This window comes from Neolamprologus multifasciatus, chromosome 9 (genome assembly GCF_963576455.1).
Source record: "Neolamprologus multifasciatus chromosome 9, fNeoMul1.2, whole genome shotgun sequence".
In the NCBI taxonomy this organism is placed as follows: Eukaryota; Metazoa; Chordata; class Actinopteri; order Cichliformes; family Cichlidae; genus Neolamprologus; species Neolamprologus multifasciatus.
This window is the reverse complement of record NC_140447.1, coordinates 3,062,019-3,085,000: the sequence shown is the minus strand read 5'-3', so window position 1 is coordinate 3,085,000 and position 22,982 is coordinate 3,062,019. Positions and strand designations below refer to the sequence as shown.

Below are 22,982 nucleotides of genomic sequence, written 5' to 3'. Positions count from 1 at the left end.
TATTTCACTGCAATCGTGCATTTATTTAACAACACAAGCAGCTGATAATCAGTCAGGCTCCCTGCTGCAAACAGACATCGCTGCACGAGCTCAGAACAATCATAACATGTTAGCAATCTGACTGTTTACAAACGAAGCAGCAATCATTAGCAAACCTGTATGTCTGACAGTGACCACAGTCGCTTGGAGACAGGCTACCTGCTGCCAGGTGACTTGCGCAAGTCAAATGTGCCGGTGTTCCAGTCAGTCTGTGCAAATGTGAAAAACATAAATGCAATCACGGGCCATCTGCCTGGTTTCCTGCTGCATGTTACATGTGAGGACTCCCGAGGACGGTGTGCAGACCTGATTCTGCCGTCGCCGGGTGAAGCCTGCAGCACTGTGGACACAAAGTCTTTATGTGTGAAATAAAAAATGATGAAAGAAGGCACAGACAGCACGACCCTCCCTCTGTACGTTTACATGAAAGCAGAGAGTGGAGGAGGGAGGTGAGTGATCTGAAACCTGTTCACACCCTTTAAATCACAACTTTAAGTATGCCCACAGGGCATCCTCCACCCTGTCACGCTCAAGTGTCATGTCATAAAAACTCCTCGGCAGACATTCCTGTCTGAACTGCATACGTTTATTCTATTATGCAGATGACACACACACACACACACACTTAACACCAAACCAGTTAAACTTCCTACTGGCCATGACAGAAGACGCTGTCCCCCGTGTGTCCAGCTGCCACCACACTAATCTGAGGGAGATGCTATCACTGGCATTCCTGGCGTGCCATTCAGTTTACTTCAGCAAAGTCACACAATTGCAACACTTTGTCAGTGCAGGAACACACACACACAAGCATGCACACGCGAAAAAAGTAATAGTGCAGCTATTCACAGAAAGAACCAACTGGTGAAAAGCAGCGTCTGTCCTGATGTAACGAGGTCACAGCTGTGTTTACAAGCCTGTAAAAGCTGCAAGCAGAAAACATGTTCATCGATTCTATTAAGATTACTTAGACTTGAAAAGTGTGTCGACTATCCTGTGTGTCCTGGGATGTGAGTGGGGTGAATACACACTGCATGTTTGGAGGGACCATTTCAAAATGCTGCTGACTTCTTGTGTGTGGTATGAAACTCTACACCAGCTGAACTGTTTACGAGCAGCAAACACTTCAGTGATCGAGAACAAACAACAGTTTCCTCGGATAAAGGAGGAAATCAGAGCAGTGAGCAGATCCTCAGACACACCCACAGACACCAGCTCGCACTCTACTGTACCAGACAGATGGTCTCTCACACTTCTGCACATCATCTAGTCATAACACACACACACACGCACAACCAACAACATGAAGTTAGTGGTAAGTCACCACCAGGCTCTGCAACTGTAACTACTATGATTGCTCCAAGTGGCTGAGAGGGAAACACAGAGACACAGACAGTCCCACGGGCCTCTTGATTGGTTGCTGCGTTCAGGGCGTAGTCTAGCCGTGTGTGTCACACAGACACAGACGCTGTAATTAGTCTGGGGAGGTGCACAGGTGCAGCACTAGTGATGGGTCGTTCGCGAACGAAATGGCTCTTAGAGCCGACTCTTTGAAGTGAACGACGCGAGCCGGCTCCTTATTGGGAGCCGTGAGGTTTTTTTTTTTTTTTTTTTCTTTCTCTCACCCTCTCTTTCGCCCTTTTTTCCGCTAAACTCCGCACGCGCGGCCTGTACTTTGTGCTGGGCAGAGGGGGGAGGGGCGTTAGTTACACTCCCAGTAGCACAGGAACAGAGCCAGAGAGAAAGAGAGCGAGGGACAACAACGTCACATTAGAAAGGTATAGTAATCATCCACTATTTTCAGTTGCAGATGATAAAGGATTCAGAAATCATGCAGGTCCATATGACAGAGAATGTGCATCTTCTTTTTGTTTTAATATTTTAATTTATATTTAATTGTGTTGTGGTTTGCAGTGTTTTGTGTTGTTTCACGTTAAATTTGTTTAAAAGGAAAAAGCTGAAAATTTAAATAGTTAAAAGTTTAAAATGTAAATAGTTGTTTTTTGTATTATATGATTTATTTATTACATTTTATGTGGAGTGAATAAATAAAGTATATTTATGGTGGCCCCTACAGACAAAGCATGTACAAACTCCAAAACGCGTAAAAACTCCAAAACACGTAAAAACTCAGAATCACGTACAAAAGACAACAGAAGTGCTCCAGGATGCTAGGGCGCAGTGTTGAGCTTTTGTTACTTAGTGGCTACACAAGCCAGGAAGTATCAACAACCGGATTTGGTGTGTGGTAGTAACAGGTAAATGAACTTTTTTTTTTAATTATTTGAATAAATATGAGTGCTTGTCTATAAATACACAAACAATACACACATGCTTTCAATTGTGTAATTTAAGTGATCTGGGTAGCTCTGTTTTGGAAGTTCAGTAAACGCTAGAAATGTGTTTTGAAGTTTGTACGTGCTTTTTGGAGTTTGTATATGCTTTAGAGTTTGTACGTGCTTTGTCTCTAGGGGCCATATATAAACATATATAAATAAAACCACTTTTTTTAGATTAGTAATTCCTTTTCTGCATAATTTTATATTATTGTTAATGATTAAATGATTAAAGCAACAAAACAACCTGAAGAGCCGGTTCGGAGCCGAAAGAGCGGGCTCTTTTTAGTGGGCCGAGCCGAAAGAGCCGGATCTCTAAAAAGAGCTGGAAATCCCATCACTATGCAGCACAGTGATCCTACATTAGGAGGACCGAACGGCTGTGACCGTGTGCAGTGGCTGTGAGTGCACACACGAATCGACACAGCTGCAGAAGGAAGAAATTAAAGGAACTTGGCTACTTTCTAATTTTGGCCCTCCACGTTTCTGTCATCAGAGAGACCCGCCCCTGCAGCTGTAACTGTTGTTTCAAACAGAGCTGGAGCTATAACAAAGTAACAAAGTAACAAAGTAACTGTCTCGAAAAAAAAAAAAAAAGGAAAAAAAAAAGAAAAAAAAAGAAAAAAAAAGGGGAAAAAAAAAAGGGGGAAAAAAAAGTAACTGTCTCAATTCAATAATACCCTGGAATACACAGTTTAATGGCAGACATATTCAACACCCTGTATGATGTACAGATAAAGACAGTGAAAGTGTTTCCTGTACAAAAAATAAGAAACCAGTTTGACCTGATCTAATAACTCACATGTTGCTTTTTCACTTTTTGTCTGTATCTCTTCTCTATGTGGCTCGCCCATCTAAAAACAGGTGCAGGCCAATTGATCAGGTTATATTTTTGACTAGGATTTTGGCTTGGAATGATTACGTAACCACGGTAACTAAGATAAAACCACTTTTATACCACAGAAAAAAGTCAGAATGTCTAAACTAACCCAAAAACTAGGGGTGCAACAATGCTAATATCGATATTGAACCGTTCGATACAGTGCTTTCGGTTCGGTACGCATATGTATCGAACAATACAACATTTATAATTTATTTTATCAACTTTCCTTCTGACGATGCTGTCTGTGTTGAGCGCTCAGTGAATCTGCGCTCGACAGTGCAGCCTAGGCGGAGTAGTCGAACGCAGATTCACTGAGCGCAGGGCAAGCTAGCGACACAGAAGCTAAGCTCGTTGCTACATGGCAAATTGAACCTCCCCCACCCTCATTCAGATCTGGCGTTTGGAACTATTTTGGTTTTCATGTGACGTATGACCCTGAAGGTAAGCGTGTCATGGACAAAAGTAAAACAGTATGTTGGATGTGCCAGCAATGCTCAATTGGTGGGAACTAGTGCGTTAGCGCAGTTAGCTCGTTAGCGCAGTTAGCTCGTTACCTGTGTTTGGATTATTATCTAGAGATGCACAAATCGCTCAATTCTTTTAATGTAAAAATGTTGCTGCTACAACAGAGTGGTTTCCAGTGTTATGGTAAAGTTTACCATTAACAGACTATTGTGGCATGGCGCAAATAAGGCTGCCACGTCAGGTTAGGTCAAGGTTAGCAGACAATTTGAATTTAAGCTGATGATGCTCTTGGTAGCCAAATTCCACTTATACTATGAAAAGCAGGGTTTGGAAAGCAGCCATGACAGTATCATCAGCCATGTAACATCTGCTAATATACTGTGTAATACAGTTGGCTAAATCCACAAAGGGCATAAATCTCAGAGCCGCAGCAGCAGCTGATCACAGCCACAGTCATCTATAGCTCACAGTAAACTTATCTTGTGCTGAGCCATTTTTCTGCACCGCACCAGATTCTTGGGGTTCATTTATCTGCCAAATCCCACTTTAACCACTCAAAACTCCCAGTAGTGCTACAGGAACAGTCACGAAGCAACAACAGTAATCGAGTAAATGGCACGCAATGGATAGATCACATCAGCTGGGTTACGCATGACAGCGTGTTGAAAACGTGCAGCGTTCCTGACTGCAGCAAATCGCTATGCTCTACTGGCTCCTTGCAACTTTTGGCTTTTTCACCGAAAACGTAAATTAAATGAAACGTAAGTTGAAAAGTTGATGTTTTAGGACGAGACCCCACATGTGGTGCACGGAGCACGGCAGCAGAAGCACCTGGAGGTGAACTGCACCACCTTTTTTACAAGGTTACTGCCCATCCCAGCATGCTTTGAGGCAGAGACGCGGCACGCCCTGAACAGGCTGGCGGTATATCAGAGGTCACTGATAACTGTGGGAAATTTAGAATCTCCATACAACCAGCTGCATTCTTTATAAGGAGCAGAAAACCAAATGCATCTGGGCAGGTCTTCCACACTAATGCATAATTAAATCAAAGCCTTCTTGATTCCTTTTAATGCTTCTGTAATTGCTCAGAAATCAGATGACCTCAGATAGTTAATGGTTATTCATCTTACCATACAGAAGCAGTCCATTAATTGTTGATGAAACTGATGAATCGTAATGAGTCACTGACCAACACTATAATATGTGTGTATACAAGACATGTGAGGGGAAGTATCACTGTCCCTCCTTTGGGTGTCAGTCGGGCTGTACGATATGACCAAAATCTCATATCCCGATATAAAACATCTATCGTCTGATAACAATATAAATCACAAAAATGTAACATTTTCTGTAAATTCTGTGAATCTCGGGCAGCTCGACTTGTATGAAGTGTTTCCAGCTGGGCGTCATGTAGCTGGAGTCGAGTGTTTTAACCCAGCAGTCTCCAACCTTTTTTGCGCCACGGACCGGTTTATGCCCGACAATATTTTCACGGACCGGCCTTTAAGGTGTCGCGGATAAACACAACAAAATAAAACTAGTACCGGTACCAAAAAAAAGAAGATTTATTCATAACACACGTGAAAAGACGCAGGAAAACCGAGGTAACGATAAAAACGATAACAAAATAACACTGAAAACTGATAAAAACCCTGAAAACTACATTTCACACCTGAGCCTCAACTCTCGCGGCCCGGTACCAAACGACTCACGGACCGGTACCGGTCCGAGGTATGAAACGATACATTTTTAGACATAAGTTGTAACGGCCGCTGTTTTCTTTGTGAGTATTTATTACACAGCGTGCCCCGGGTTGCCTGTTCTAACGTTTATTTTTTAGCACCTGGCGGCTCTTTTTACTTCTCATCCTAAATAATCTGCTCTTTCACGTGATTCCGTTTATTTTGAAAAGTCTCAACAGGATCTTGAGCTTTATTGTGAAAGGTTTATGTGGAACATAAACAAGCGGACATACGATGGTTTTACCGTCGTTGTTGCTAACAACAACGCATAAAAACAGGTGCTTGTTGTGGCAGGAACAACGCCATGGCTGTTTCAGCCGCCATGAGGATGGAACAAGTACAGGTTGGAGCACATGATCCCCCGTGCAGGCAGCTAGCCACCAAAAACAATCAGATGTTACTGTCACGGCGGCGTCGCAGCGTGGTCGAACTGATTCGTTTTCTATTTTCTACTTTTCGTTTTTAATTTAGTTGCGTTTCAGTTACTTGCCAGATAGTCTGTTAGTTTCAGTTTACTTCTTATTGTTTGAAAATGTTTTAGTTTGTGTTCATTTCAGTGTTATTTTCAGTCTTTGTATGTATTCGTGTATTCAGAGCATTCGCCAGAAACGAGATTTAGGAGACTCGCTATAGTTTTACAGTGAAAACAGACGTTTTCCAAAAGCTTTGGACTCACAGTCTTGCAGACATCAAAGTCAATAAACACTGGCATCAAATCATCATCAGCTGTGACATATATTATGCTTAACCAGCCTTGCCAATACTAAAAGTAGGTATATTCACTATATCGGGGTGTCCAACTCCAGCCCTCGAGAGCTACTGTCCTGCAGCTTTTAGATGCATCCATACTCCCACAAGGCCGGATCAAATGATCGCCGTGCCTCGTCAACGGGCCTGCTAACTGCCATTTATTTGATGCAGGTGTGTCGGCACAAGGATGCGTCTAAAAGCTGCAGCTCTCGAGGACTGAAGTTGGACACTCCTGCTCTATATCATTACAGTGAGCTGTCACTCAGCATTACAACTACCTAAACATCATTGCTGAGCCCTGACGTAACAGCTGCAGAAATCCTGCCCCGCAGATTCAACGCCATCAGGCTTAAACGAGCAGTCTGATGACGAACTGAAGCACAGTCCTGCGCCTGGTTTTTGCATTGTGACTGAGACACATGGTCACGAGGGACAGACCGGTCTGTCATATCTGCTGGCTTTACAATAACTGCACTGCAGAGAGGCCTCACAGCTCAAAGTGGTTTTAGGCCTTTTCAAGTGATTAAGTGAGCAAAAGCATGTGCACCTCTGGGACATTATGTAACTCTTATTCCCCACATGCAGTACATAATGAATGTGCAGATGAATAATGCAGAGATCCTGTGTGAGGGCTTTCCCGAGTAAATGGTAAAAGCATGAAGAGTTTCTCCCGTCTGTGCGTGTATAAAGTACACAGGCTCCGCCCCCCTGAGCAGTCATGATGTAAAACCATGACAGCTTTCAAAGAGAGGACGAGAGGAGACCAACGGACGCCACAAACATGGAATTATCTGTCATGTGAAAAGGCTTCAGCTTAGAGTGTGCATGAGTCCAAAAGGCTTCAAAAAAGATTTGATTTCTATTTGCATAGAGTTATGTTTAGCAGCATGACGACCTTCTCCTCCAGTTCAGCTGAGGTCACTGCAGCCAAGTCAGCGAAACACAATGTTAGTGATCAGGTTCTTTATTTCCTTTTTAAACTTCCTCACAGTCATTTTAATGTGTAAAACAGCAGACGCCAGCAGCAGGCTGGCGACACACTAGTCTAACACCACTGTATAAACACACATAAGTAGAATACTGGATGCACATGGATCACAGTCAAATGCAAGGAGAGATGCTAGAGAACAGCAGCCACGGAGAAGAAAACAAGATTTATAAAGATAAAAACGATGAATGAACATGAGCCGAGCCCACAGCAACAACCTCATCACTCATTTATTACTACACAACGTTCCCAGTGCTGAGTGTAAGATCCTTTTACTTTCAATCCCCCAAATTCTCTCCAGGACGTCTGTTTATTATTCCGTTTGTTTAATATTATTGTTTATTATTCCAAATGCAGTTTTTCAGTAAAACGTTTACATGTAACAAAGTTTGTATCAAATCAAATGGAGCAAAATAACACTGAAGCTGACGTCACAGCAACGCTGCGAATAACTTACAATGAAATTTATATAGGCAGGTCTGAGTGTGTGTGTGTGTGTGTGTGTGTGTGTGTGTGTGCCCGTCTTTATTTGATCTGAGCAACCAGTCTGTCTTTGATGTTTGCCTCACAGAGCTCCACTTAAGGTAATGTTAATATGTGTACTCTGTGTGTGTGTGTGTGTGTATGCACTGTGTGTGTATGCACTGTGTGTGAATGCACTGTGTGTGTATGCACTGTGTGTGTATGCACTGTGTGTGTGCGCGTGTGTGTGTGCTCTGTTGCTCACTCATTCACATAAGAGCTCACAGTGGGCCCATTTCAGGGCTAAGTGAAAGGGCTAGTGTTTGGCATTTGACTGTGTGTGTGTGTGTGTGTGTGTGTGTGTGTGTGTGTGTGTGTGTGTGTGTGTGTGTGTGTGTGTGTGTGAGAGCTGTATTCTGCCCCTAACAGAATTACACAGGACTCTCAGGGCATGTTTTTATAATTCAGCACTTGCTGCGCCCCATTAGAGGACAGACAGACAGACAGACAGACAGACAGACAGACAGACAGACAGACAGGTAGTGATGTCCCCACACAGCACCTCATGTCTCTCTCTCTCTGAATCCCCCCCCCCCCCGCCCCCGTATGTCCCCTTGGTCTCATGCACTATTGTTGAAATGTGAAGATTACACATTGAGATGGAATGCAAAGCAGCTCGCACACACACACACACACACACACACACACACACACACACAGGTCAATCTGTAATCCTAAAACAAACACAGGTAGTGCACACAGACTATAACGGGGCCAGGACATGTCACAGGACGCATACACGCAGCTCAGTCTGCAGGAACAACACACTGTTGAGACTGTGATGGTCCTGCTGCATGCACACGTCTGTCCTTACATGGAACAAACAGATAACGGGGCGTCAGGCAGCACGGGGTTAATATCAATCCTTAAAGCAGGAGACAGCTATTACATCTCATTAAAGTCTCACTGACTTTTATTGGGATGAAGGATAAATGTCAGTAAATGAGTAACTCAGTCTGAAAATAAAACCTTCAAACTGGAACCTGCCACTGGGATTAAAACTCTCTCTGACTGAAGGTGAATGATTGAAGAGGAGTGAAGACGTTATGTCCTCTGTCCTCCTGTTATCACACACGTCTGAACTGTGACCCCTTCACTCCTGGACTCGCCTCTTACATGTCCAATATAAGCTGTATCCCACACACCCTTTGCTTACACCCACTACATTACTCCCACCAAACACACCCATGACATACTGTTGAGGAAAGCTCTGTAGCTGCATGTTTAGGTATAAACAAGGCAACAGATACCAGTGAAGCAGAACCCAGAGGTTGATGTTTGAGCTCCGCCCAGTCCCGCCGACAACAACTGGAACCTGTTGTGCTACTTAACACCTTCATAACTCCACTCTGCAAGAACTTTCACCGAGTCTTAGGTTCAAACAAAAGCAATATTAAATAGTTTCCTACTTCAAAAACAGAAGTATGGTTAGCCGTGAAGCCTGCTTTTCCACATGAAACAATTAAAGCTGAGAGGTTAGAGTCAACCTATTTATTAACATTCAGGCTGTGACCTCGTCTGAAATCTATCGGTGGCACATGTAATGGGGATTCCAAATATCCGCTTCCTTTGGAACGCTGACAAACAAACTTTTGTTATTTTTGTAACAAAAATTAGAACTGATACTAGAAGTAACACTAGTAACATGTAACAATCAGATTTCACGCTGTGGCTCTTTTAAAGCGACAGTACACATTCAGTCCGTCAGTTTAAGGCAAAGAGACCAGAAATGATCCTTGACAGTAAAAAGACGACAAAACAGAAAAGATCTTTTGTTTTGTAGTTCAGCAGCACGACGTTTCATTGTTTAGAGGACACCTCGTAACCACCTCAGTGAATCTACCTGCCCGTTCATCAGCGGGACATCCGGCTCTGCTGTATAATTCCCAGAGGGTCTGATTGGCAGCAGTGAAGCTTGGCTGCTGACACACTGGTCCAGCTGCTGCTATTGGAGGGAACGAGAGGAGGGATTACAGTGACCGGCTCACTCTGTACCATCACATCCTTCCCCTCCACTCTCAATCCCTCCATCGTTTCATTCATTCAATCTGCCCTTGTCACGCAATTCTCACTCCAACCCCCTCCAAAACACACACGCACACACACCAATGTGTCTAACTGCTTTGAGATGCATCTGTATAAAATCACCTGATGATCACAGGAGGAACCTCCACCTTTCTATAAATCATGTTTTTATGATTCAGGAAATGTTAAACTGAGTTATTAACTGTCCTGTAAGGCAGACAGATGCTGCTGTGGAACGTCCGTGGCACTGTGGGCTGCTGAAGTTATTTAGGGATCAGTCAACGCCACACTTGCAAACTCGCGCTGTCGGTTGCTACATCACGTCGTTCATCTCTCAGCCTGACGAAGACGTTTTCACGGAGGACTTTGCTCAAGTTGCACTAAGCTCTGAAAACCTTTATTATTAATGGAAACGAATCCGAACTTTGAACTGCACACTGTGAACCCACACGGGCCGTAAACTCCAGGCATGCAGCCAGCAGTGGTAAAAATGGAAGAAATGGTGTTTTTCTTCTACTGTATAACACATGACTCCATCACGTCTGTGTCGAGACCAAAGGGAAACACAGTCTTGGACACGTGTAGCAGTCACATAGCTTCTCACAGACTGCTGTGTGCAGTAGATGCACAGATGCATTACAGCTCCGTCCTCTGTGGCTCTCTCAGCAGCGCAGTGAAGCCAGCGGTGAGCATAATGCATCCCACATCCTGTGTGGAAGTCCCGAAAGTGCAGGAGCTCCTTCACACAGGAACAGAAACAACTCAAAATGTCAAAGGACTCAGCGCGAGGCCTCGATACGTCGATGGCAGCCAATAAAGCTGGTCCCAGTGCCAGTGCCCAGCCAGTATACTGGTGCGTCTTCTGCAAATAACAATTATATCACTGGTCAATGTTCATGTGTTGTGTTACAATAATTTGGAACTGGCTTAATGTTTACAAGGTAGTGTGATAAAGATAAGGATTATTGTCGTTGCTTTAACAGGTTAACGTTTCTTTACTTCCTCAGCATAAAACGTTTGATACAAAACAACAACAATAACCATCGATGGTGCAAATAATATCCATCTATCCATGTCATTAATATTAATATTTCATTAATACAGTTCAAAGTACATTATTTCATTAAAGAAAAACAACATAATTAAATATCTCTACATTTCCATTCATCAACTTTTATTGTTTTCATTTGATATGTTTTACATTTATTCATTTATCTCCTGCTTTACTAATTATTAGGGCTGCACGATTTTGCATAAAATGAGAATCACGATTTTTTGCTTAGAATTGAGATCACGATTCTCTCACGATTTTCTTTTCCAGTATAAATATTTATTGCACTTATTAACTGCACATCAACTTTGTAACAGTTGAGACTGAACATAAAAACAATAAATAAACATAAAAACAACAAATGTCTCACGTTTTGTCGTTGCCGCAAAATGTTGTACTGCTTGAAATTGCGTCTCCACCGTTGCTCGACACTGCGTGTATAGAGCAGGTAGAGCAACAATAGAAAAATAGTTGCGGGACGGCACTGTGTAGCGTTTGTCTAGGGTGTTGATCATTTTCCTAAATCCCTCGTTTTGCACAGTGTTGATGGAGCCATATCTTTGGTCAGGTGGTAAGTAACAGCCTCCGTAATTTCTTTGTGCCTGCGGGAGTTTGACGGGTATAGGGAAGCGCTGTATAAGGTTCCCGTTATTGATGTTTGGGTGGTTGACCGGGACGGATTTTCTCCTGTCACTTTCTCGTCATCCCTGACGTGCTCTCCGTTGTTTTTCCCTGCTAATTTCAGCAGCCAGCTTCTGTATCACGTGGTATAAGGCTCCGCCCATTTGTTGAGCAGGAAGAGTGAGCGCTTGTTTTCATGCAGATTACGTCCCGGATCAAAATGCGGTACAATCGTCGTCGTCTTTTTTTCTTTTTTTTTTAAATCGTTGTCATTTGGAAATGAGATTGCGATTTTCTAACGATTAATCGTGCAGCCCTACTATTATGGCTGCAAAGTACAAAACAGAGAACATGAAGTAGTTGGCTTGGGTCTATTTTGTCGACTGTACTCATTAATTACTTATCCAGTACAGGTTTGCAGGGAGGGCCAGAGCCTGTCCCAGCTACCGCAGGGTGAGAGGCGGGGTGCACCCTGGACAGGTCGCCAATCTGATGCAGGGCCAACACAGAGTGACAGACGACCACTGACACTCACCTAACCCCACTGACAGCATGTCTTTGAATCATCACCAGTGGGTACAGTCGTAATGGGTGATGGCAGAATAGAATAAAGCTGCTTCGTTCACCAGGAGCTGTCACAGCACGTAGCATCACATATTTGATTTGGCAGATGCCCGTCACAACCCCAACGGGATTTGTGTTCTCCCCCAAGATGGAACCGTGGATCGTTAGGACTAACAGAACCTGCCTGATGTGCCAGTCATCACTGATGAACTGAATGAACTGCATCCCCTAAGAAGTCTGACCTCTGTAACAGTGCACAACATGTAATGGCTGCCATATTGACTCAGCATGAGATCAATAGTGATAAATAATTCTTGGAGAGTTAAGAGGTGAACCTGAGTCGAGCAAAATGTTTTCTTCTCTCTTCCTGGAAGAGAAAGGAGTGTTTCTGTTTCTCTGAACTCCTGCCTGATAGAAACGGGCTCAGGATCTGACGCATCGCTGACGACCGGAAATTCAAACTCATTACATTAGAAAACGACGACCTGACCATCTGCCCAACTGCTCGCTCGTCTGCCAGCACGCTTTCTGAACACTGGTGGAATACGAGCGTATCTTTGACAACAGTGGAGAACAGACGAGTCATGCTGACCTGTGACTGATGCCTCGATATAAACTGAGGCAATCCCAGCCAGTCGAGTCCGGTTCAGACTGTTGATGAGTGTTAGCACACGCATCAACAGTGAATCATCATTTCAACGACGTGTTGCAGGCAGGTCCGGATATTTACCAGTGTGGTGCCGACTGCTGATGGCGTCCAATCCTAAATGCTTCCATCTGTGTGGTAGATGGTATGGCTGTGTTCTCGTCTTGTATAGTTAAATATTTAAGCACTAAATGGGCTGTGAGATGTGGGTCCAAATGTTTAGCTCGTTTTCTTTCTTTTGAGGAAACTACAAACAAAATAAACTAATGAAGTCAATGATTTATTCGCCATATTGTCTAACAAACAAATCAAAAAGTTGTGACAGTGACGTAAGATTTGGTACAGATTTTATGTCACTCGCTCACTGTGTTACACACCCTCTGCCCCTTGGAGACCTAATACGTAGGAAACATTCGTATAAGGGAGTTCTGTAATGAATAGATGGCAGTCGTCCCGCCCCTCCTACCGAAGAGCCAATAAGTGACGAGCCAGAAAGCAGCAGGTGCAGCAGATCGTCTCATCGTAAAGATGTTTCTGCCGTTCATGAAAAAATGTTTTTATCATAAAGAACTTGTTCGTAAATTTGCTAACGGACTCTGGTGCACTGCAGGAATCCCCCAACAGCTGTCTGCTGCCATGTGAGCACAGATCATATCTCACTGAGTCCCTTCAGGTGGCCGAGCATGTGACAGCAGTGTTGTCCTGACAGGTAAATATGACTTGTGAGATAAGGCACAGACAGCTTTCCACCCACACGCTTTTGCAATGCTGGGGGTGTAACTAAGCTAGGAGTGATGATCTATGATTTACACCAAAGTGATCTACTTCAGACTTCACCGAGAGAAATGATGAAACGTACCGGCTGCCACCTCCGTGTTCCTGACGTTAAAGCTGCAGCGTGGCAGCCGAGGCATCGAGACGACTGCTGACAACGCTTGAAGAGCAGGTCGGGCGAGCTCAGGAGGAAAGAAACGCTTCAACTTTTCAGGTTTGAAACAACGGGGAGGCCCCACTGTGTGAGGATTATGACGGAGCCATCTGCATTGTTTGGCTGCACACAGTCACATGGATGATGGATTTCCTCTGCTTCCTGGTTCCTAGACAGAGGCTGGAATGACCTTAAAGACAGTATCCTGCTTTAGTCGGATGATCCTGACTGCGGAGCACTGATCGGCTTTCCTAAACCCCACTTCTAACCTAATCTAATATTGAGCTTCACGTGACTGCTGGGGGCTTTCTCTGAGACAGATTTTAAAATCAGTCATGGTGAGACGAGTGTTTCAGGTGTCAGGATGAAGAGAACGAGGAGTGAGAACACAGAAAAACTCCATCGGAGTAACTAAGAACTTGTTTTTCCGAGATTTCCCTCCTCAGCCCTTCCTTCCTTTCTTTCTTCCTTCCTAAGTCTCTCTTTGGGCATTTTTAGTCTTTTTTAATGAACATCAACCAATCAGATATTAAACAAGACCAGACCAACACTCACAATACTACACGTTTGTATTATTGTAAGATTAAACCCAGACAACCCTGAACCAGTCGGTTTGTTGCTGCAGCCCAGCCGAGCTGTCCCGGCTCCTCAAAGATAAAGAACTGCAGAATGAGCATTCAACCTAAAAGTACACAAACACTAAATAGATTAAAACATGCAGATCAAAGATTTACTGAACGTAAAAACAGATGCAGAACAACCTGGGCTGCAGAGCCAGCACCGACCTCTACCTTTAGCCACTGAATGCAGCACTGAACATTTCTGTAGTTATTCTGAGCATGAAGGGGAAACGTTTATGAATGAGTTTCTATAAACTGCATACGCAGCATTAAACAGCAACCAGTGCCTGATGCCAGAGTGGAGCAGTCATTTCATTTAGTTTACACCACACGAGCCGCGTCAGTAGGTTTGACCTTACAGATGTGTGGCTGTGACAACAGAGCCAACATCGCTTTTGACGCTAAATTCTTAACAATCTCCTCCAGCTAAAGCATCAAGGTGCAGGTTTCCTGCTCTGTGCAGTTGTCACGCTGGGGCAGCAGTCGTGTTGTGGAGTGAATGAGGACCCAAAATGCAGGCAAGCGACTGGTGATGAGAGCGCCGTTTATTTACAAAGTGGCAGAAACAGGCAACGGAGCCTGAGGAATTACTAACGGAAACCTAAAGTGGGAAAAACTAAAGAGCAAACCTGAAATCATAACGACACGGAGAGAGGACGAGCCGACCACGAACACAGACCGACACCCACTAAATATACACACACAAGGTAATCGGGTAATCACACACAGGAGGGGAGAACAGCTGATCCTAATACACACGATGACTGGACGACACAAGCTGAACACAATGACAACAGACACAGACCTTCAGAATAGAACAGGAAGTCCAGAACACGAGCCTTCAAAGTAAAGCAGGAAACACGCAGACTGATTTACATGAACAGAGCACCGAGGACAGACACAGACACTAAACTTCAGGTTCAACCCTAAACTAATACACAATCAGAATAAACACAAGGCACAAAAATGAACTTCAAGGAAACAAAACGCTGGGTCAAAATGATCATGACAGCAGTGCATCCTTATTGGCACAGGACTGGTGTTATCAGAGGAACCTGTGTGTTAGAGAATACGACTCCTATGAAATGAAAACTCCTACATCTGCATTTCATGACAGCTTTACACCAGCTAAACAAAAGCTACCTGGGACCTTTATAAATATGGAGTCTGTTGTCTAACCTAATCCCATGTAAGTGTGCCATGTGTGTAATTTGTAAAGTTGTTTACACCCTCAGAGACGATGTTGCCCCGGTTACCTGACCTCCACTCACTGTTTCATCTATAATCTTTAGGTTAGGAAAAATGCATCTTCTTCATAACAATAAGTGACCTTTTCATTCAAAGTTTCAGAATACTTACCCCACAAAGATCTGTCACATATTTATGCTACTTTACTCTGATATGCTCAACATTTCTTTTCATTCTCGGGGAAAAACAGCCAAATGTTTGAAGCTGCGGACGCTCGACGTGTGTCAACAAATGCTTTTTGTTTTTTAGATCACCTGTCGTTTCAGGGAGGGGGGATTCCTAGGATGGAGTAGAGCGTACATGCTTTGGGGCTGATTATTTATTCAAAGGCAGCATTAGTAATTCCACCCAAGCTTGAGAGGTTTAAAACAGGAAATAAACCTCTGCACTGTGTGATCATCCTTCACATGCTACAGTAGTGGAAAAGAAACCAATCCAGCGATAGCACATTAACGAGTTTTCACCGTACATGGGCCGACCTACGTAACAGAAAGGTTTCAGTGCGTGGCCAACGATCTGTGAAAGAATAAGCTTCACTTTTTATTATGACAGTAAATGCAGCTGGCAGCCTGTGACATGTGCCAGTGATAGAACCAGTTCAGCCAGACACCGCTAACAAGCAACCACACAAACATGCTCCTCACCAATGATTAGGCCTGTTCGATATCACCATATATATCGGATGACGAGATAAAAACTTCTATCGTTTCATTTTACGCTATCGTTTGTTTCGTGGTGTCGTAAAATAACCTGTTTACGGCGATATCATCGTTCTGATGTCACTGTAGTGACTTTATTCATTTCTTAAAGTTCTCTCTTTCTCTTATATTTAATATAACCACACGGACAAGCGCCTGTTTTTATTAGGGGTGGGGAAAAAAATGGATACTATGTAGTATGGTGATATTTTGTTTGCTAATAATGTATGGATACAGGGACAGCAGAAATCGTTATTTTGTTACAAAAAAGGTTTTTGTGCTCTGACTTCAGAGCATGTTGATCCTTTTTCTGAGCAAGAATCCTGACATTCCTTCACTGTCCAAATGTGTTTAACTTTTTTATGGCAGCAATAAACATGACAGTTTACTTATTTTAATTTAAGACATCTTTTATTTTAATTAAGTTTAAAACTTTTTTATTTAATGTAAAATTATATTTTGTTTTAATTTACTTTCAAATTCTTCAGTTGCTGAAGGGGCTGCATAGTTTTCATAAACTGCATAGTTCAGAATAGCTATAATTGTACCAGATGGTTGATTCAGTTAAGTTGGACTAGACTGTAATACAAACCGTTCAGTTTGTCAACAATCAAACTGAAATGAGAGAAAGACTGAGTGTGAGACTTTGATATTAGAGAAAATGAATATTGATAAAGTTTACCTTTATGTACAGAATCTGAATATCGCTAAATATTTTAAAAAATTACAATAATATCGTATCGTGCGTTAAGTATTGTGATAATATCGTATCGTGGGATGTATGGTGATTCCCACCTCTAGTTTTTACGTGTTGTCGTTAGCAACAATGACGGTAAAACCATCGCGTGGCTCCGCTGTCCACTTGTTTGTTTTCTACTAAACCTTTCACAATAAAGCTCAAGATCCTGTTGAGACTTTTCAAAAGAAACTGAATCACGTGAAAGATGCAGAGAGTTTACGGATGAGAAGAAAAAAAAAGAGCCGTCAGGTGCTAAAAAATAAACCTTAGACTCAAACTTTGAAAGAAAACGGCGGCCGTTACAACTTATGTCTAAAAATGTATCGTTTCATGCATCAGTTAAAACACGTAAAGGACGCCCAGCTGGAAAAACTTCACGCAAGTCGAGATTCACGGAATTTACAGAAAATGTTACATTTTTGTGATTTATATCGTTGTCAGGACGATAAATGTCTTATATCGGGATATGAGATTTTGGTCATATCGCACAGCCCTACTAATGATGCAGGACTGAAAGTCAGTCTACTCTGATACGCCAACGTTCAGTTTTCACAAGGTGACAGAAGCCTTGTGTTGGTGACCAGGCAAAGCTAAAGTGTGGCACACGCCACAGTCGGTGAAGGTAACCACAGCAGATGCAGTGAGGTCCATAAATATCTGCACAGAGACAGGCTTTGTTCTCATTCTGGTTCTGTTCGTTACCACAAGGACTTTAAAAGAAACAACTCAGATAAAGTTAAAGTCCAGACTTTGAGCTTTAATCTACTAGATGGTCTCTTTTCACTCCCTAAACAAATCTTAGCTGTCACACTAGATTTTGTCACAACTGCAGTTTTTCAGCATGGCTGCTTTCTCACAGTGTCTTCAGCCTGCACTGTCTAATTCAGCAGTAGCTACCATCAAGTCCCATCTCAGAGTTTTTCCAAGAAATTCAAACTGTGCACAGCTTTAAAACTACTGAGTGGTGTTTGACTTTGGCAAGAGGCAGCTGGGTATTACAGTGATGGAATTAATTATTTGATCCCCTGCTGAAATAATCAGTTCTTACAGCTGTGATTGTAAGAACTGGACAGCCTCCGGTTTTTATGGTAGTTTCATTTTAATGGAGAGAAAAGTGAGATACAGGTTACAAATCGATTTGCATGCCTTTGAGGAAATAAGTGTTGGCTTCACAGACTGTGTGCATGTGTGGCACACGCCACAAACACTCTGAGTTACAGATCCTGATCTCTACTGGTTCTGTTTATAAAGCCGTCCACAGAACCAGAATCAAAGGGTTTTACTGCCAAATGCTGAGCAGGTTTACAACATTAGGAAATTGCTGCAGTACTTAGTGCAAAACATACAGTAAGACAACACTTAAATAAACATAAAAAGTGCTAAGCAGACAGATATATGCATGCATGCAGGTGATGATCAGTGTAAACATGGAGCAGATGCAGAGAACACAGCGCAGGTCGTGTGTTTGTGGTCCCTCTATTCATTCCTTCTATTTCAACCTCTCCACAATCATGAGCAACACCAAAGATCTGCCAAAGGACGTCAAAGACGGGATCTTAAACCTGCACAAGGCTGGAACGAGACCATCAGCACGAAGCTTGATGAGAAGGACGACGACTACTGCTGCGAATATTCACAAAGGGTTCAATAATCAACAACAATCATCAGAAGATTCAGCAGGGAAAAATATTTATTTCCCCTAAATGTAAAAGTGGGCAGACAGTGGCAGATATCCTGTAACAGAATATGAAGAGTTGAGAACTTGTCGAGTTATAAAATAGGAAGAGAAGAAACCAGATGTTCCAGTGGAAACGTGGGCTCTGGCAGTGCTGCCACACTTTATCAAACAGATGTAGTAAAAGACTGAAGAGGTACTTTCTCTTCTGAACAAGAGTAAAAAATAAGCGACACACAGAACAGACGTGCATCGTACCCTAGAAAGGAAATGATCCGACACAAACACCCAGTGTTTCAGCCACTCCTGTGGCCACTGTTTGATAACCGTCAGGGCTGCTGGTGGACTTACAGCATCAGGACATTTGAGGGATGTGACTGGATCAGGTCCATAATCATCCAGGGCCTTAGATCAGTCCCACCTCTTATTTCCCCACCGCTTAGTAATCTGGCTGCTACAGGATTGGAGAGTAATCTGGATAGAAGGCGTGATGAAGGGAGGGAGGCTGCTACAGAGGGTCAATCCTCTCTGCTGTCAGTCCTCTTTATATCAATTTCTGGGATAAATTCGCTGCTAAACTGCAGGTGGAGGCGCACGGTTGCATGTAAAGGAGGCGATGCACACGTGTTTGGATCAGCAGAATAAAAACAAAGTTACCAAATGACACAGAAAACACAGGAAACCTGCAGAAACACCTGATGTGACGCAGCATGCAACAACCAAGCCCACAATCTACTCATAGATGCTCAATACTTGAAGGTGTTTGATGATGCAAACTGATAAATACTCAAATATATCACTCTCGTAAAAATATATGATAAAAACTTCACTAAGTTTACAAGATGTAACCAACTGACTGACAGCATTAGCACGCAGGCTAAACATGGAAGGTTTGCAGCATCACTAAGTTTCGCTCACACCTGGCTGCACTGAGCGCCGCTTTGCTCCATAAAGATTTGGGGCAAAATAGCTCATCGTCGTTTTGAAGCTCACACATCGTTCAATAAAACTTTCCAGACATAGTTGTAGTTTTCTCTGCAGACAACGACGCAAAGAGGACGCATGTTGGCAATAATGGGAAGCCCGCTTGTTCTTGATTACATCACTACTAGGCTGTTCCTGTGCTGTGTCACACGTAGTGATGATGCAATCCTGTTGCCCAAAGAACGACTAGCTTGACGACAGAATGAAGCTGTTAGGACAACTGAGCAAGCTCCACCCACTAGTTAAGATGGACAGATGTGGGTTCGAGCTGGAAAGTGATTGGTGCATTAGGGATAAAGCTAAATTATTTTATACACTCTGAGACAGCCGAGGTTTGACATACGGACGATGTGTTGCTGCGTTAATAATCCTCTACAGGTACGACAGCTTACAGCTTTATTCTTGGCTAACGAGTCGATCAGCAACTATCAGCGGGATGATAACTATGACTCGACATGATGGTGCAGTCCCCACCCAGTTTGCTCCAAGGAAACAAAACTTCACTGTGACATTTGACAGAATTCACCACACTATCCTTGAACATTTGGCCCGAGCAAAAACAGTGTGACTCAGCAGATAAATGTGGGACGGTGACATCAGTAAATCCATCTTGTTTTCAGATGTGCTGACATCAGTCAACAGATAGGTTCTCACACTGATATCCAACCTATACTGTGTTGCTACCTAATTTCTGCCATAATGGGGAAAGCCTGAGGTTCATTCTTTAAATATTAAACAACTATTAGCAACATTAAGAGCAGTGCAACAGTGTAACAAGCTGTGATAAGAGTTAAAACAACAGTGACAGCAGATACAGTATCTCTCTGAAAATTAGAGAGGTTACAACACGTGCAACTGCAGACCAAAACTCATTGAGATATTCCTCTGAAAGGGTTAGATAACAAATAGCTCAGTCCATACAACTCCTGAATCTTTTGTGCTACCTATAACTATCCTTTCCACACACACATGTGCACACACATGTGCACACCTACTACAGAGGAGCCAGCATGAAGAAGGTTTCTCCAATAAGTCTGAAAACCAGTGTGGGCCACTGTTCCTCAAGTAAAGCTGAGCATGCTCAGAAACTGTCTGCTACACACACTGTACATAAAAGACGGACGTTGCAACCGTGACATCTCCTACCGGTTGAACTCTGCATTATAAAACACAAACACCAGTTGTAGTCCTTCACATTGGTTTTTGGACCAAGATGTGACCATATCTGGGCATGAGGGTGGGGTGCCAAGTTTTCAGCTAAAGCTATGAGGAAATTTCCACCCACCATACAGTTTTTATCCACAGAGAGTGAAAGAGAGTGCTTTTTACAAATATTGGTATGTTGAGCATTTTCATGTTAGACTCCCTTTGGGAGCCAGCTTCAAAAGTGGCTACTAGAAAAACTGCACTTTGGCACTTGCTGTGTTAGTTTCCCTTTTGTTTGTTAGCTGTGGGAATAATATATATATATTTTACCATGACTGAACGCAAAAAAAGCTGCAATCTGTGCATGAAATGAAGTGCTGGCTGCTCAAAATGTCTTGATAGGACAGCTCGCGTAGTCTGTCCCCACTCTGCACTCTAACAGCACAGTGTAAGGAGGATTGTTCTTATTCACGGGGTCGTTCTTGCAGACTGCCAATGAATGGACAGATGCAACAGAAACATATAAAGGGGAAACTTGCGTAACAGTGTGGGAGTCTGCTGTGACAGTGCAACTTCACCATGCTGTCTCTGTAGCGGTCGGGAATACTGGCACGGATGCACGCGATCTACTCACTACTGTGATAATAAGGCAAAGCGGACATTCAGAGGGAGAAATAAAACCTAAAAAACTAACGACAACAATACCACCATGGTGCTAACTAGCCTAAAGCATAAGCGTGCTAATTCTGCATACTTCTTCTCAGAAAGTAAAAGTGTCCGAGGCGCACGTGAAGGCAGCATTAACCTACACCCGTACTCAGTCCCCGCTGCGATGCGCCCTGTGAGCTCACTCATCCAAAATCACCGTCAGTTCACTGCAACAAAGACCGCGGCTTTCCGCTCACCGACCCCGCGCTCAGTGCACACACCGGGCGTTACCACACAAAACGGGACGTTCATTTTTCAGCGTCACTCACCGTTAGTTGTCTCCTTTTTGACAGTTTGTCCAGAGTCTCCGAGCGTCGCTGTCACCGCTACGATCCGCCCACCCGAGAGTGTACGCTGCTGGACGCGCATAAATATGCCCCGCCCCCAGCACTGCCTCTGCTCCAATCGCAAAACGATACCGTGAACTGGCTCTCATTTTAACCAATCGCACGAAGACTAAAACTCTGCTTGACGGCCTCACTGTCCAATCAGAACGTCGGAATCCCGGGAAGATCCCTTTCTCACCGTGTTGGCTTTTGACAGACACCGTGTGCATTCAATAGAAAAGTTTGACTCCTTTTACGGGACGGTGCCGGTCCAATCGCCTCGGGGAACGAACTCTGGATACGGCCGCGGCCCAGGAAGACGCCCTACACCGCCCCGATCAGTGGAATGTTACCAAGCGGCTAAACAGGAATCACAGGAACTACAGAAATTACAGAGACCCAAGGGGGAAGTGTAAACCACACGTGTCCACTAATGCTGATGGTATAAATACAAGACTGTGTTGCTTTTGGGGGTAGTGGGGACAGAAGTGACCGCCGATTTAATTTACTACAACTCATCACCTAATCTGCTGGATCTGATTCACAAACTGGAGCGAGGAAGCGTGTCTTCTCTGGGGGTGAGATTGCAAAAATCCACAGAAAAATCAAAAGCGGGAAAAATGCTCCACTTGACATAGTGTAGGTCTATAGTGACGCCTTGTGGTGGAAAGCACAAACGTCATTTTCAGGCAGTTGTAGCCGTCTGACAAACCAACATGTATGTGTCATTAGCTGTGTTCCAATTAAGAGACCGCACGCTTGAAGTACGCGTATTACGTACGGTGCGTACTATAAGTACGAGAAGTGCGGAAGTGAGAGTCTTGTGAAATGGGACGGTCTAGCCTTCGTCGCGCTGTTCAGGTTGCCTAGCAACCATGATACTAACCGCGAGAAACGTTACATACAGCTTTGTGTGACAGAAATGAAGGAGAAAAAATGTTTTGTTGGTCAATCATTTTTGTCATGACATCACTTTGATTAGTTGAGTATCTGAGGCTGAAACCACAGGACTGTAAAACATGATTGTTGGGCTTCATTTCTGTACTGAACAGTTATTTAAGATTAGTTAGTAAATAACAATTAGCTAATGTTGTTCATGAGACTAAAGTCATCTCACTGTGGTAGTGTAAATATAATATGGCCAATATTATAGTTATTGTCAGATTATTATGAGATATATATACTGTGTATATATATATATATATACTGTGTATATATATATATATATATATATATATATGCTTTACAACTAAGTTAACGCTGAAAGTACAAACA

The 22,982-nt window shown here is 43.2% G+C and overlaps 1 protein-coding gene and 1 long non-coding RNA gene across 14 annotated transcripts in view; both read right to left on the bottom strand.

Annotated features, from left to right (window-relative positions):
* LOC146510782 (uncharacterized) overlaps positions 1-21,760 on the bottom strand; it is a 119,383-nt gene extending 97,623 nt beyond the window's left edge. For all 13 annotated transcript variants that reach the window (XR_014876066.1, XR_014876067.1, XM_085172639.1 and 10 more), the window contains exon 1: positions 21,651-21,760. Coding sequence is in view for 11 of the 13 variants with exons in the window: in XM_085172639.1 (XP_085028765.1) it covers positions 21,651-21,750 (100 nt within the window). In the remaining 2 variants the exon portion in view is untranslated. The remainder of the gene's footprint in view (positions 1-21,650) is intronic.
* Positions 14,011-21,644, bottom strand: LOC146510783 (uncharacterized). Its single transcript, XR_014876098.1, has 2 exons — positions 17,662-21,644; positions 14,011-17,616 (listed from the first exon to the last, which is right to left on the bottom strand). It is a non-coding gene; the product is annotated as an uncharacterized LOC146510783 (long non-coding RNA).
* Positions 21,761-22,982: the final 1,222 nt, after the last annotated feature.